Source organism: Diceros bicornis, chromosome 9 (assembly GCF_020826845.1).
Source record: "Diceros bicornis minor isolate mBicDic1 chromosome 9, mDicBic1.mat.cur, whole genome shotgun sequence".
In the NCBI taxonomy this organism is placed as follows: domain Eukaryota; kingdom Metazoa; phylum Chordata; class Mammalia; order Perissodactyla; family Rhinocerotidae; genus Diceros; species Diceros bicornis.
In genome coordinates this window covers 15,768,759-15,781,941 of record NC_080748.1, presented here as the reverse complement: position 1 = coordinate 15,781,941, position 13,183 = coordinate 15,768,759, and the positions used below count along the sequence as shown (strand labels likewise).

Below are 13,183 nucleotides of genomic sequence, written 5' to 3'. Positions count from 1 at the left end.
CCCAGCACTGTTCTGCCTCAGTTACCTATGGCTTCAATTATAAGTGTGCAGAAGTGGTCTTTGTCTTGAATTTGTTCAAAATATGTAATTTAATTCTAAATTTAAAAATAGGTCTTCCAGTAGGCCCACAAATCACCAAAATACAGTACCAGAAGTTACCCATTTAAAGTTTCATGCAAATGTCTGCACATACACATAAAATATTCTCTCATGATACAAAACTCTATGAAGTGTACCAACACTGACATTATTATAAATGATCCCCCAAATCAATGGGACCTAATCTTGAACACTAAGTAAAGGAGAAAAAGGAGGAAGAATTATTTGAGAGACAACTTTATCATGGCATGTCAGTACTTCCTGCTGTCAAAATGTATTAAGCCTTTTACACAAGGGTGTTAAAATCAATTTTGTCAGCTAATAATCTCATCCCCGAGGAATCCTTTCAATTGGAGAGAGCATCCTGGAAATACAGTTGTTGTAAGACACAATCTACATTACCCTGTAGCTGTTTCTGTATTTTTATGGCTAGCTTTGCTTAAGAATGTGTAAGGAGTCTTCAGACTCCTGATGATTCAGTCAAGTTGGTGGATGCAGCAGTCCCCTGCCACAGAAGGAACTCCCAAAGACAGTTTAAACTCTCCCAGAAGATGGGATTTTGACACCTTCGCATTTGCTGCAGTGTGAACTTGTGCCACAAGCAACACAGATCTTACAGGATTTACATTGAACTCATGACATCACCACAAACTCTAGCAGAGTAATGCTATTTGTGCGGCTTCCGAACAAACTCGTGTCTTTCATCCCTCCTCATCTCCCTGTAGCTACTACTCGTAAATTCTCCCCGCCTCACCTCTAGGAATTCCCCTAGACCCAGAGAAAGGAGCTCCCTCCTCTCACTGAAGAAACTGATTCTAATTTCTTTTTGACGAATGTGCGCCAAAGGGCACTCACTCGCGCGCCCAACGCGGGATCTCCCTCCCATTCCCAACTCCACGCCTTCCAAGGGAAGCCCAAGCTGTTCATTTCCCCTCGGGGGGCAATTCTAGGTGACCTCACAAACTTGGTCAAATGGAGCCTTGTCTGAGCTGGAGGCTCAGGCACCCCTCTTGCCCCTGGCGTCTCCAGGGGCCCTCTCCCCGCGTGACCCTCCGCCTGGCCCCTCGAACTCACCAGGAGGAGGTTGTGCGCCACCAGGTACCCGAGCTGCGGGCTGCCCCGGACGCCAGGGGCCAGGCGCCCTGTGGCATAGCCGTGCCAGGCCACCACGTAGGGGTTGTCGATGGTGATCCAATACTTGACCTGGCCGCCGAAGTGGCGGAAACAGAGCTCGGCGTAATCTCTGAAGTGGTCGGCCAGGGCGCGGTTGGCCCAGCCGCCGTAGGCGTCCTGCAGGCGCTGGGGCAGGTCCCAGTGGTACAGGGTGACCACGGGCTGCACGCCCAGCTCCCGCAGCCGCTCCAGCAAGCGCCGGTAGTAGCGCAGCCCCTCGCGGTTTGGGGCGCCCGCGCTGCCATTGGGGAGCACTCGCGCCCACGAGATGGAGAAGCGGTAGTGAGTGACCCCGAGTTCACGCAACCCCTCCGTGTCTCGGAAGACGTTGTTGTAGCCGTCGCTGGCCACGTCCCCGGTGGCAGGTGGGGACGGCGAGGGGGCGCCCGTCGGTAGGCCGGCTACCAGGGGACCGCCTAAGGGCGCCGGGGGTTGGTGGGTGAACGTGTCCCAGATGGACGCGCCCTTGCCGTGCTGCTGCCAGCCGCCCTCCGTCTGGTAGGCGGCGCTGCCCACGGCCCAGAGGAAGCCGTCGGGGAAGGTGTCGTGGATGAGGCCCGCGGCCTCGGGGGCCGGAGGGCGCGCGAAGCGGGCCCAGGTCTGCTCCCCGTCGCCGGGCTCGGCGCGCAGGCGGCGGCCGCCCAGGGCCAGCAGCAGGAGCAGCGGCAGCGGCAGGGGCGGCGGCGGCCGCGGGCGGCGCGGCGGGGCGCGGGCGGGCATGCTGCGCGGGAGCCGGGCGCTGGGGCGCCGCGCTGCGCCCCTTTATGCCCGCGCCCCGCCGCGCCGCCCGCCCCCCGCCGGCGCGCCCACCCCCGCTTCCCCGGCGGGCCCTGCTGACAATAATTACCTGCGAGCCGGCGCCTCCCCTACCCTGGAATCGGGGGGGACGGGCTGGGGGAGGGCGGGGGCGCAAAGGGCGATGGGGTGTCCCGGGAGGGGGCGCGACAGCGGGCAAGGTGCAGCAGGCGCCACTCCCGGACGTCGGAGAAAAGGCACCTGTTCCTCGCTGCGCCCGGGAGCCGCTGAGGATGGCTCGGCGACGCAAGTTCTCTCCGCGCCGCCTTCTCTCTCCCATCCGCGCTCCTTCCTGGAAGAAGCCGCGGAGCCGGTGCGCGTCGAGGAGGGAAGGCGGCCAACCAACTTGCCCCGAGTTGGGCGCATCTTTGCCTGCCCTCGCGGAGTCCGCCGGCCGGGAAGCACCTGCTTCCTCTTTTCTCCCACTCGGAGGCCGAGAAAAGCTTTAGATCGACATTGCTAGAGCCGATTAGGAGTTGGCTGAAAGCGTATTGGGAGGGCACGATGAGGAGAGCTAGGTCGGAACTTGGAATGTTGTGAGAGGACTCGTGGCGGACTTTCCCTTAAGGTCTTTGGGTCAGATGCTCGCGTGGGGAGCCACCCCCCTCGCGCAGGGCTGGATGGCCCGTCCTCCAGGCTCCAATCTAGGAAGCCTTGGAGTAAGACAGAGGAGATGTATGGGTTGTGTTGAAACTTTGCTGTACTGTCCTTCTTACTCTTATCTTTTAACCATTTCAAACCAGTACTTGTTCTTGAATTAGATCTTGCAGAATTACTTGGTGAACTTCAAATGACAGTTGTTGATTGTTCTTCTAAAAACAAACAAAAAACAAAACACCAAGGTTTCGACTTTGAGTGACTGTCATTCACATTTATTATCCTTTTGCATCTGTTTTATGAATAATCACGTTTTAGCTTTCAGCAAGTAACTTATCTGGGCAAAGTTGTGCACGCTGCTGTGCTGGAGCTGGAGGACCCTGGATCCCACGTATGCCACCGGAACTGTGAAGGGAAAGGGGCGGAGGGATTTAGCCCAAGCAACCACGCCCACCCTTTACGACAAAACAGAGTCGTGACGTTTTTCCAGTCGCCAAAGAGCGCTTTTGACAGAAGTTACGGAGGCACAGCGTCCATTTGAATGTGTGTATATAAGATTGGTGAATAACTGATGTACATTTGATGAGGAGAGGAAGGCCTGGACTTCGCCTTTGTGGATACAGTCTCTCCTAGCCTTAGGATCCTCATCTATACTGTGTCTGCTCTGCCACCTTAGAGGCTTGTGAAGCTCAAACGAAAAAAAAAAAAGTGCGCAAAGATGCCCCAAAATGGAAAGCGCAGATAAATGTGAGATCTTGCTACTATCTTTGCTTCTCTTTCCAGAACGGTGTGCCTCAGTCCGGCACACGTGCTCATGTGTTGAATGACTAAGATCCTCACAGAGGTACACCCATTTTCCTCCAGTGATCATCTCTGCGCTGTTTCATACATATTTAAAATCAATAAAGTTTTAAATGTTGCAGATGAAGGTACTTTTTAATTTCCTTAAAATGTAAGCACAACAAATGTGTTCCAATATTTTATTAAATATTGCCATCTCCAGCTAGCATATATTAGCATGATTAGTAAGATTAAGCCATCAGGCTGGAACAAGACTTATTGCTATTCTGTTACATGTGACATTTACATTTTTCAATAAATATGAAATAACAAACAATGACACTTCAGCAATTAAAAAAAATTACACCACACAACTGCACAGTCACAAACACTCTCTTCCAGCTAAATTAAAAAGCTTCTATGTCTGCATGCAGAATCATATTTCCCTTCTAGAGCTGAAGATGAGAATGTTTGCTGCATAGTAGCTTGTTAAGTTTCAATTAGAAATGCTTCATGGGTCTCATGGAAAATACCTTCGGCTAAGTATTCATGAATTGATGTATGGTCTGTTGGCTCAGGGCAGATTATATCTACGGCTACTTTTATTTAGCATATAAAATATAATAAAATAAATATTTTACAAGAATAAAAAAAGAGGATTTTTTTTTAGAGCAGTGATTAAAAAGAAGGACCAAGTTGACTAAACGCTTCACACTTGAAGTTCATCTCTCTGAGGGGGATATAAAGTACATGTATCTCCTAAGTTGGACATCAAAGCTTTCAACATTTGCAGAGATGTTGCCAGGTGATAGTTAATTTAACCCAATAATAAAGATTACATGATAATTAAACTTTATTTCCAGAACTTGCCATTTTTCAAGGTTCAGTTCATGGTTATTAAGTCCTGGATTCCTGAAGTGTGAATAACTGCCACTACTGCTTCTCATTTATTCGGTTTACTTTGGTTCTTATCTCTCACAGCCACCTCAAACATCTAAAATGTGGGTTTCATTCAAAGCTTTGTTCTCCCACAAATAAGAGATTATTACTTGCTGTACTTTGAATATGAAGATGAGATTATTGATGCATCAAAAGGAAGGAAATTTTTTAAATTAATTTTCTTAATTGAAGTAACATTGGTTTATAACATTATATAAATTTCATGTGTACATCATTATATTTCGATTTCTGTGAAGACTACATCATATTCACCACCCAAAGTCTAATTGCCATCCATCACTGTATGCGTGTGCCCTTTTACTCCTTTCACCCGCCCCCTTCCCCCCTTCCCGTCTGGTAACCACCAAGCTAATCTCTATATCTATGTGTTTGCTTCTTGTTGTTTTTAGCTTCCACATATGAGTGAAATCATACAGTATTTGGCTAGGAAAGGAATTTTTAAATTTACTTACTGCCTTTTGTGGTGTGATGATGTTCAACAACCTAAAGGTGGTCATCAGGCTGACCATCATCCACATTCCTTCCTCTAGGCCCTTTTCACCCGTTCTTCTCCTTGTGCACCTGGGACCACCAGACCCCGCCCCTGCAGAGGGAGCAGAAGGAGGTTCGCTGACTCACATGGGCCCAAACACAACACCAACCACACGAGCTCTCAGCTCACCAGTCACAGACATTCAGCATCTATGGGGAGGTACTGAGATCGTCAACAGCAGTCTCTCTGAGCAACAACCATGCGCAAGGCAACTGGGAGGTGCTTAAGATGTCAAGACATAGACAACAACCCCTGCCCTCAAGACAGTCCTGGATTGGAGACACAGGACAAAGAAAGTTGTTAACAAATTAATTGTTTAGTTTTTTATGTTGAGTGTTAACAAAAGACACACATGCTAGCTATTAAAGAAATTCAGAGGAAGGAGAAATTACCCTATTTTGAATTGCTTGGAAAAGTTTCACAGAGAAGATGCGACAATATCTGGGTTTTAAAGAGTAAAACTTGCGTGGAGACCTGGAGGCAAGGATAATAGGGAAGCAAAACATGGCAGAAAAAAGTTTTCACAGTGTATTTGTGGTAAAAAAGAAAAATAATGTCTATTTGACTGTGCGAGGAAATAGTGGACTGAAAAGGTAGGTAGGGTCAAACCAGAAAGAATCTTCAGTAGTTTTATCATTATATCACATCAGAGCCTCTACCTTCATTTACTCATTAAACAAATATTGGCTTTGTGCCAAGCCCTATTCTAGGCACTGGGAATGGAACAATTAACAAGAGACCAACAACCTCTGCCCTCCTCTTACAGCACACTCCCCACTGTCTACTCTGATCCAGATACACTCGCCTCCTGGTTGTCTTTGGAACAAGCTAAAGTGGCTCCCAACCTCAGGGGCTGTGACTGGCTGTTCACTGTCTCCAAGGTGCTGTTCACTGGACCACCTGCTTTTCCTTGGTCAGGTGTCAGAGCAAAAGCCACATCCTGAGAGCAGCCTTCTTTGACCTCTCCTTCCAAATTAGTTACCCCCAGTCTCTCTCAATGACAATGTCCTGTCTCATTTTCCTCACAGAGCTTATGACTATCTCAAATTGTTTGTCTACTTGTTTATTTCCTTTATCCCCAACTAGAATGTAAGCTCCATGAGAATAGGCATCTGGCTTTTTCTTTGCAGTATCTACAGCATCTAGAATAATGCCTGCACATTGTAGGTGCTACACACATATTTGTGGAATTAATGAATGAATCCACTGGTAAGAGATGGCTGAAGAACATTGTCAAGAATTGTGAAGTCACATCCTGGCTTACAAAAAGAGGCTGTGATTGGGGCTGGCCCGGTGGCTCAAGCGGTTAAGTGCGTGCGCTCCGCTGCGGCGGCCCGGGGTTCGCTGGTTCGGATCCCCGGCGCGCACCGACGCACTGCTTGGTAAGCCATGCTGTGGCGGCGTCCCATATAAAGTGGAGGAAGATAGGCACCGATGTTAGCCCAGGGCCGTCTTCCTCAGCAAAAAAAAAAAAAGAGGAGGATTGGCGGATGTTAGCTCAGGGCTGATCTCCTCACAAAAAAAAAAAAAAAAAAAAAAAGAGGCTGTGATTGATTAGGAATGTCTGCCCTGAACACAGGAAGGAGAAGTGGTCACAATAGTACCATATTTGACATCCTGCATTTGTACTATGGTGGGCCACAGCCCAAGCCTCTTCTACTAAAACCTCAGGTAGGTCTGATGATACAACAAGAAATAGAACACAAAACTATGTCACTGTGGTAGTTTAAGAGCCAATATACCCCACCTCCCCTGGTACACCTCTGCCAAGCCCAAAAAGATAGAAAAGGCAGTGAAACTAGAGGTCTGAGTTTCTCTGACCTAGCAAATTCCTCATTCCACAGAGGTTTTCAGAGCCACTACATACGAGGTGCACCTTCCTGAAGAACTAAGAAGTCAACAAGGAGCCAGTGCCACCCACCAGTACCCTTGTTCTGCTCATTTGCCAGCAAAACAAAAGTGAATCTGATTTACAATCCAAGAGCTGAACTTCAAACCTGTAAGGGCCTCTGTGGTCCAGCCCAATTCAGGAGCCACTGAAAGTTTTTGAGTAGTAGAGTTACAAGGGAAAACAGCAAGATGACTCAACTTGTTTTAAGAAAGGGGCAATCTTAATCAACCAACCAATTGATCCAGCAGTAACACAAATTGAGGAGAAGATACTGGAACCTGGAATATCACTTTGAAAGCAACTACAGTATAGATAATGAGTTAAGGAAGGCTTATGCCTAGCGTGGTGAAAAATGCAAAGAAAAAATGGAGCCAGCCCCAAGGCCTAGTGGTTAGGTTTGGCACATTCCATGTCAGTGGCCTGAGTTTGGTCCCCGGGTGCAGACCTACACCACTCATCAGCAGCCATACTTGAGTGGCAACCCACATACAAAATAGAGGAAGATTGGCACAGATGTTAGCTCAGGGCAAATCTTCCTCAGCAAAAAAATAAAAGGAAAGGTGAAGCAATATGAAAGAAGACTGATGCAATATGGGAGGTAAATGAGAGGGAAAACTGATGATTTAAATGTTTTGAGCTTAGTTTAAAGTAAAAATGATACCACTATGGATATTCCTAAGGACATCAGGAGGTATAATTAATTTTTGAAGAAAGATGAATTCAGTGCTAAATGTGTTCAATTTGAAGTATCAGAGATGTAAGTGAGGATTTTAAGCAAATAATTGGAGCTATAGTTTGGAAGCTGAGAAAGCAGTTACAGACTGGAGATTTCCAGAAATTTTGATGCCAAGATAGTGGAAAATATGAGAGTATTCAAAAAGAAACAACTAAAAGCCAAGGACGGAGCCTTATCTCCATCTATGGGGGAGGGGAGGGTGAAGTAAAGAGGGAGGCAAAAAAAAAAAAGGAAAGAAAGAACCCACCGGAGTGCCAGAAGTCCCAGGATAATGTGTTTTTCAAGCCAAGGAGATGAGCATTTCAAAAGGGGGAGATGATCTTGTCAAGAAAAGACAACTGATCTAGAAATTAGATCATTTGGTGACTTTGGAAACAGATTGTAACGTGTAATGGGGGCTTAAGCCAGATTACAGTGCAAGGCATGAATGAGAGTCTGTGGGAGGTGAGAAAATGAAGACCATAAGTAGATACTCTTCTGAGAAGTTGACCAGTGGAAAGAAGATAAAGGATGGTTAACTGAGGGGTTAACACAGTTGAGAGAAAATTTTCCAAGATGAGGAATGCTGCACATATTTGTGCAGAGAGGAGGAAGGGTTAAAGAGAAGAGGAATTGGGAGTTTGGGAGAAAAGATGAAGCAAGCATCAGCACCAGCTGTGATCTAAAGTAGCTGATTGTCGTCTTTAAGGTCCCAACATATTAAACATGGAGACAGTAAGAAGACCAGAAAAACAAGAGCATGCAGCTGGAATGCTATAATGATGGAGAAGGGAGCATAAGCAAGTGCATCAGGAAGATGGACAAAAAGCTACTAAAAAAGTGACAAAAGAGAGCTCCATAAAGGCTTCAAGACAACAGCAAATGGGTTCCCGGGGAGCTACAGCTCTGCTGAGCTCTCTGGAGCTAACGTAGACCATCAAGACATTAGATTGGGCTCTGGGTGCTTCTGCAGCCTGTGAAACCTGACGGGTCTTGGACGGCTTCACCCCTTCTGAGTGGAGCAGGGGCCCCAAGGGCTTGGATCCTGCACCTCCTCCTCCTCCCTCTCCATGTCCTCCTAAGTAACACTGCTGCCTCCATAGCCTGGAACTGATTTGCACACCAATTAAACATGCCCTGACACAAGGCTCTTGTCTAGAAGCAGGGAGCATGATATCACGGGCTTAGGGCACTGAGTTACTAGAGTCAAGATGCCTCTATTCTCTTTTTCTCTCAAAACTACCCCCAATACAACAAGGAGAATAAGAGACATATCTATTTTCAATGAAATTGAGAGAGATTAGTATATGGAAAGGAAATGAAGATGAACGACTGGTGAGTTAGCTGAGAGAGAAATGCGTGAGAAGCAAGATGACTTACCTGGCATCACTCCCGAAAAGCTCAAGATCTGTGATACTGTGAAAGGAGAGAGGCAGCCGGCGGCCTCAAAACAGGAGCAGTTAGATCCCAATTTTCCACCCTAAGTGCAGTCTGGCACTACCAATCCCCTAGCTCCACAGGGAACTTATTCTCCCTGGAGAAATGGATTCAAAGAGGCTATAGCCGTGGGGACAGCATAAATGGAAAAGAGCATGGGACTAAAAATTAGGACAGTAAATCAAATTCTGCATAGCAAGCAGTGGGTCCCCAACTCTCTTCCCCAGGCTAGCTCCAGGATTCCATCGGAGCACCTGGCAGTAAATCTCCATCTGTCACAAGCCCTGCCCATGCACACAAAGCTTCCAGACAGCTTTTTAGTGACTCCTTCTTAAATATAAAGGAGCAGCCAAGAAGCACCAGATGTATGAAGAAAACCTCCTCATGAAAGAGTACAAAAACTGTCATTAATATTTTTAAGTAAGAGAAGATATTGCATCTATGATGCAAGAACAGGATAAGAATAAAGATAGGAACAATAGAGAACCAAAAAAGAAATTAAGAATATGATAACAAATAAAATTTCAAAATTGGAAAATAAGAAAATCACTCAGAAACTAGTACAAAAAATAAAGCATTACAAAATAGGAGAGAAAAGTTAAGGAAAATTCAGGAGATCAAACATCTGACTTATAGAAGTTCAAGAGAGAGAACAAAGAAAACAGAAAATGTCTCAAATTGAAGGACAAGAGTTTTCAGTTAAATGGGTCCAAGTAGCACAAGCATGAAACAAGACCCAAAGTAAGGCATGTTATTGTGGAATTTCTGAATCCCGAAGAAAAAGATAAGATCCTAAAGCTTCCAGAAGGAAAAAAATCAAGAATGAAAGTTGCATTGGGCTTCTCAAAAGTAACATTGAAAATTAGAGAACAATGGAGCCATGCCTTCAATATTCTGAGGGGAAATTATTTTGAACCTAGAATTCTGTATCCCACCAAACTAATCAAGTGTGATAGTAAAATAGACATTTTCAGACATTAAAGACTTTTAAAAAGTTGCTTTCCATGCACTTTTTTCCTGAAGCTATAAAAATATGTGCTCCACTAAAACGAGGAAGTAAACCAAAAAAAGAGAGACATGGGTTGCATGACAGAGACGGAAGAGGCAGAATAAATACGAAGGGAATTCATAAGATTGTAGCAAAAAGAAGCCTCAGGATGCAGCCAATTTAGAGCATAAGCATTCCAGATGGGAGCAGAAGAATAGAGGGCTTCAAGAGGGATTACTCCAGGAAACAAACAAACAAACACAGCAGGTATATATCTGATAAACTTTGCTGAGAGAGATTTACAGGGTTTTAGGAGTGAATAAGAAAACTTAGCCAGAGATTCGAAGCAAAGGATTTCAAGTTTCTGGTCTGAGATGTAAAGAGCTTGGAAGTCATCACTTCCCTCCTCACAACAAGAAAAATACTGACCAAACTAAAAATCAACAACTCTTCTTAGATACATCAGAGAAGTGAGGTCACAGGGCAAACTGCTGCCTCCAAAACCGGCAAGACAGACAGGGCAATACAGAGAATCACAGCCTACCAGGAGCAGAAGCCCACAGCTGGAGCCAATACCAGTAGGAAAACTTTAAACTGTAATTGACAGACTGCTGGAGATTCAGTGTGGACAAGCTTGAGAGTTGAAAAATCTGAGGGGTCTCGCCTTAGGGGGGCCCTACACGTTTATGAATTTTACCTCCATGAGCCCTACCACACTCTTACTGTGAAGATGGGAGAAAAATTCTCTCATGCTCCTGGCAGGAGAAGGCAAAAAGTAACAATTCTGAAATACACTCATAGCTCTCTGTTCTCCTTAACAAAGCCTGCCCTCAAGGGAAACTGTTTTATCAGAGCCTAAGCAACCGGGGTTTTACCAAAGCCTACTCAACCAGGGGGACAGGAAATACCCAACTCCAGCTCCCTCTAGACTTTGACGTGGAGGAAGAGAAATACCTAACTCAGGTTCACTGGTAGACTGAGACCCAGTCGCAGGACTACAGAATAATTCCCCTTAGGCCACGCCCTACCACTACATCAACAGGGCTCCTGTATAAAAACAGGGAGTTACAGCTAAAAGAACTGCAAGCCTCAGACGCCATTTAAGAAGATGTCTCCAGGACAGAGGGAGACAATAGGAGAGACAAAAAACAAGGACATTAGTGGAAATTTTAGCGTCTGAGACCAGAACTACAAAAAACGGTAAACACAACCTAACTCCTAGCCAGATAAACATAAAACTTCACAATAAAGGCCTATTTACCTCAGTTTTACCCAATACATCATGTCCAGCTTTCAACAATAAATTACAAGGCATGCTAAAAGGAAAAACACCGCAGTCTAAAGAGACAAAGCAAGCATCAGAACCAGCCTCAAAGAAAGATAAACATGAGGAAATTGTTTCTCCAGGAAAAAAAACTTGTATGAAAAGAAATGTTATCATAGTACACTACTTGGCTCGGCTGTGAATGGACTTTACATATTTACACTTAATATGAATGTAATAGAGAATTGTGATTATAACTATATTGGGCAATTATATGAAGGATGCAAGAGAAAGTGATACACGCATATTATTTTAAAACACGGAGGTGAAATACCAAGAAGAAACAGCTAAAAAAGTTGAAAGGGGCAAAACCAGGGGATTGATGATATTTGAAGACGACCTCTCAACATTATTTGACTTTTTAACTTGTGTGCAAATTAACGTCAATAAATTTTAGTCCAAAGTGAAGAAGGATTGTATCTTCTTGAGAAGAGAAAGAAGAGAGGTAGGTAGAGCTACAGAGAGATTCTGAGGCAAAGATGAAGGTGTAGACAAATATATTGTTAGGTGAGAGGCTGATGGGGGGCAGGGTCAGGGGAATGACAGGAAACTTAAAACTAATGGTTTATATCTTCTAGTAGAATAGAAGGTTAAGTCAACTGCTGGGAGTGAGCAAGCTGGATGAGTATGAAAAAAAGTAGAAGAGCCACTATCATGAATTTCCTGAATAGTCAACAAGAGATGATTGAAACATCATGAACAGCAGGATTGAAGCTACACAGCATGCATTTTAAAAGAGACTCTCTATATAAACCACATTTATCTCAAATACTTGATGCAGTATTTTAGATTGTCTATATGCCTGTGTTTAAAATACACAATTTTGTGACCTCTTTCTCACTGAGATAACAAAAGGGCTATGCTTTTCATGTAATACAAAACCAAGCATGCTGTTTCTTTGAATACGACCAGTCTCTTTTGTTGATTAGGGCCAAGGTCAACAGTTCAGAGTTTGGATGGCCCAGTTAGCATCCGTCCAGCTCACTCTCACAGATTGCCGCCCTGCTTCTGGCGACAGGTTTGAAAACGGCATCTTGAGTCATCAGGGGCATTGGTTGAAGCAGAAAGTGAATTAATTAGTTGGAATGTTTCACCAGCATAGGAAAATGACACAAAATGCATCCCTTCCCGAGTGTTACTTATAAAACTTGGATATAGGGGCTAAGCCCTCAACCAAGTGACAGCAGGTTGCCTACAAATCCTCATCCCAAGGGTATTGATGCTCTGCCCACACTATTTTGGCCATCTCTTTCTAAACAGAAAGGCTGAAGGTCTTATTTTTCAGCAAAAGCCTCCTATTGGCCATGGCATTTTGATCTTTATAGCTTGCTTTCTACAGTGTGAATACCGTAATTCTAGCTTGCCTCTTCTTCCTCTTGATTACTATCCTCTTCTCCTAGTCCTTGTCTATTCGTCTTTCTCCTGACACCCTTCTTCTGAGACCTCAACTACTCCCTGGCTTTAATTGTGAGAGTGATTCACAAATTTAAATCTCTCTGCCTGTCCTCGTCCTTGCCCTTCTGCTTCACACCTTCCATGCCTGCCCGGCATGTCAACCGGGAAATTTCAAGCCTCCGTCTCAAAGTCAACGTGCTTAAATTGGCAAAGTACACAAAGAATTAACGTGAGGACAAATCAGATACAATACAAGTGTGAAAAATATTCAACACCATTTGTGATAAAAGAAATGTAAATTGTGCAAAAGTAGTCAAGTGAAAAAGCAGCAAAACATACTAGAATGTACAAAACAGCTCCAGCAAGAGAGAGAGAGGTGATGATAGATAGATAGATAGATAGATAGATAGATAGATAGATAGATAGATAGAAATAAACATAAGCTAAAATGTGAGGAAAAAATGATTTCTTTTTAAGACTGGGGCAAATGGCCATTC

The 13,183-nt window shown here is 44.9% G+C and overlaps 1 protein-coding gene across 1 annotated transcript in view; it reads right to left on the bottom strand.

Annotated features, from left to right (window-relative positions):
- Nucleotides 1-1,992, bottom strand: part of KL (klotho) — a 45,157-nt gene extending 43,165 nt beyond the window's left edge. The window contains exon 1 of the mRNA XM_058547680.1: nucleotides 1,174-1,992. Coding sequence (XP_058403663.1) covers nucleotides 1,174-1,992 — 819 coding nt within the window. The remainder of the gene's footprint in view (nucleotides 1-1,173) is intronic.
- Between the last annotated feature and the right edge of the window lie 11,191 nt (nucleotides 1,993-13,183).